The sequence below is a fragment of the Coptis chinensis genome, chromosome 4, assembly GCF_015680905.1.
Source record: "Coptis chinensis isolate HL-2020 chromosome 4, ASM1568090v1, whole genome shotgun sequence".
Classification (NCBI taxonomy): domain Eukaryota; kingdom Viridiplantae; phylum Streptophyta; class Magnoliopsida; order Ranunculales; family Ranunculaceae; genus Coptis; species Coptis chinensis.
In genome coordinates, this window is record NC_141459.1 from 39,026,515 (window position 1) to 39,029,792 (window position 3,278).

At 36.4% G+C, this 3,278-nt stretch overlaps 1 protein-coding gene across 1 annotated transcript; it reads right to left on the minus strand.

The window, feature by feature from the left end:
- Positions 1-424: 424 nt before the first annotated feature.
- LOC147503447 (uncharacterized) lies at positions 425-2,710 on the minus strand. The gene is made up of 5 exons (XM_086604844.1): positions 2,315-2,710; positions 1,924-2,211; positions 1,612-1,758; positions 1,225-1,472; positions 425-1,082 (listed from the first exon to the last, which is right to left on the minus strand). The coding sequence occupies exons 1-5, from the start codon at positions 2,708-2,710 to the stop codon at positions 425-427; spliced, it is 1,737 nt and encodes a 578-aa protein (XP_086460970.1).
- Between the last annotated feature and the right edge of the window lie 568 nt (positions 2,711-3,278).

Here is a 3,278-nt window from a genome sequence, read left to right on the forward strand (position 1 = left end):
TATTGTCACATGTAGGTTCGGGCTCGCTTTCTTCATGTTGTGACTCATTTTCTTAGGGTTGTGAGTCATTTTCTTCATAGTCACTTTCATGATCAGATCCGCTTTATGGCATGATTGAATCCAAACTAAATAATGAAATCACGAAAATCCAGGTATATTAGTAAAAGTCTAACCTAGGATGACAAAAGAAAACTGATTTTAGACAAAAGATTATACCATTCAAGATTAAATATATACCAAAAAGTTAGGCTTGTACAAAATTAAGTATCATACCATATCTAAAACATGATCTAGGCACTTTTCACCTCCTAATAGAAAAAAATAGAACAAAAGAAATGCACAAGTAGAAATACCAAAACCAACAAACAAACACAAAAAAAACAAGTACATAACATGCACCCTAATCTAACTTTGGTTTCACTCTCTACGAAACTCCATCGTCTTCCATAATGTCACCCATTAAAGCGGCTGAACCATCTAAGTTTTCCCTTGCTCCAAAAACTAAGGAGTCTTCATAAGTATCCATAGCATGGTTCAATCTCTTAGGAGCATGCAAGACGACATGCCAACTATGTCTACTAAGATCCTTACAGTAGAAAACTTGAGCAACTTCGGAAGAAAGAATGAATGGGTCGTCATCTTCATTTGAGTTTCTTTTCCACCTCTCTAGACTTACAAAAATCAGGTTCGTATCTGGATCAATATAACAACCATTTCTTTTATCTTCAATACACACCCAATCACAAAAGAAAACTATTTCCTTAAAGTCATGGTAATCTAACTCAAGTATCCGCTTGATGACTCCATAATAAGTGGCTTCATCTTCCACTAAGTTTTTGTCCTTTGCACTTGCCCTGAAGTTGGTAAATGTCTTCATTGAGACTCCACTGTTTTGAGTTGTCATATTTACTTCTGAATCGTATGTACAAAACACATAGCCATTTATTAAAAAGGAATTATATGACTTTGCAGAAGAGGATGGACCATCAGCAAGCCTCTTGAACCTGGACATCTCTTCTTTCTCAAGTTGCTTTCTCAACCAAGGAATGTAGTCTATCTCCTTTTTTGTTGATGCATTAACCCTATGATTTTTACCCTAGGATTTGAAGCTTTGGATGTAGGTCTCATACTTGCTGTGATATTAACCAAATCAACTATTATTATTAAAAGCATACACATGTATATATTAACTGAAAATTGGAAACAAATAATATCAAATAATACCTTTCCCAATCAGCATTTTCAATCGACTTTCGCAAAACCCATTTGCATGCTTGCTGGTATTGCAAACTTGGAAGTGTGTAGTGTGTTCTCTTTTTATCAATAGGGTAACCATGCTCACTTTTATCATTTAAAGCATCCCTTTGTTTTTTGTTGTGAATTTCTCTTTTACTCGATGGGATATATTCCATACAGTACCTCATTGCTTCTTCATTGAGGTATTGCTCTGTAATGCACCCTTCTGGAAATTTCTAATTCCCAACGTACCATTTGAATGTTTTCATCATCCTGTGTCGCCTTTAATCAATATTGAGCATAACAAAATAAAAGAAATCATTGTATAAGAAATTTCACTAACCTCTCAAACATGTACATCCAAAGATATCTAACTGGTCCACAAGCTTTAGCCTCCTCTGCCAAATGTAAAACAAGGTGTGTCATGGACACAAAAAAGGAAGGCGGAAAGTACTTCTCAAATACACATAATGATTCCACGACACGCTTTTCCATATTTTCAAGCTCCACGCGACAAATAACCTTTGAACACAAGACATTGAAAAATAATGAAAACTGTCGAATAGCTTCACGCAATGGCTTATGCTTCTTGAATGTGTGCATCAACAACACTGGCAATAGGTGTTGTAAAAGAATGTGATAATCATGTGACTTTAGGCTCTTGAACTAAAAATCACTCAAGCTCACATTGTGTTTCCAATTTCCGCTATATCCAATTGGAACTTTCAATTGGTGCAAAGTTCTGCATATAATTTCTCTCTCTGAACGGGAAAGACAAAAGGGTGCCTTTGGATATGATAACTTCCCATCCTTTTCCACTGGCAACAATTTTTTTTTTATCTTCAAAGCCTTTAGGTCTTTACGGGATTCCATCCCATCCTTAGATTTGGGAGCGTCCATGATCAAGGCAAGGAGGTTTTCTATTACATTTTTCTTAATGTGCATCACATCTAGATTGTGACGAATAGGAAGGAACTGTGGCAAGCAATATTTATGTTATGATGTTATCATAAGCAAGATGGAATACAAAATTATAGTAATACTATATAGAAAAAAAAAGGACAAAATAAGTGAGTACCTCCCAATATGGTAATTTAAAAAAGATAGAATCCTTTGACCAAGCAGTCAATTTCACCTCTCTTGCAGACTTCTTCCTTTTCTTACCATTCACCTTACCATATATAGTCGCAATTCGACTCATTTTCAGCTTCACTACTGAACCACTCAAATGAGCAGGATGCTCGTCATGTTCTTCCTTTCTATTAAATTGGGATTTTTGAGTTCTAAAAGGATGATTTTTGTCTTTTAGAAACTTTCTACACCCCATGTACGCAAATTTCTTCCCATGTTTTAACCTTCTCGAATCTATCCCTTCACTACAAACAGGGTAAGCATACCTTAAAGCAATCTTGCACCCCGAAAGATGGCCCAATGTGGGAAAATCATTAATAGTCCACAATAAAATTGCTTTCATGTTGAACATCTTTTGACTGTACAAATCATATGTATCAGCCCCCTTCAACCACTGATAAGAGCCCAAAACTGTAGTTTTAACCCCTTAATAATCATACTGTTAGACCAATTATGTGAATAATAAGTAAGAGTTAATACTGATTACGTGTTTTTATGCATTTTAGGCTTCAAAGTCCATTATGTGCAGAAATGTGCCACTTTAGCGAAATAAAGGAGCAAAAGTCAAGTGGAACTTCCGATGCCATATCTTTGGACTCAAACCTCGGAATGAGGCCTACCTTATGTCAAAACGACCGGCGCGGAAAGAGCTTTGCAATGGTCCAAGCCTTGACCCAATCAGAGGAGCAGAAGTGGACGAAAAGTCTGTGGAAGCCAGCTGCAGCTGAAGAGGCCTTTTTGGACTGAAAGAATTGGGTTTTGGGCCTGATTCTCTGGCCCAAAACATGGCTCCAAGCCCATGCACGTTTTTTGGATCTGAATGTATAAAAACAAAAGCTTAGCTCTTCATTAATGGTAGCCAGTAGTTGGAAAATAATAGATAGCTTAGAATAGAAAGTAGCCATTAAAAT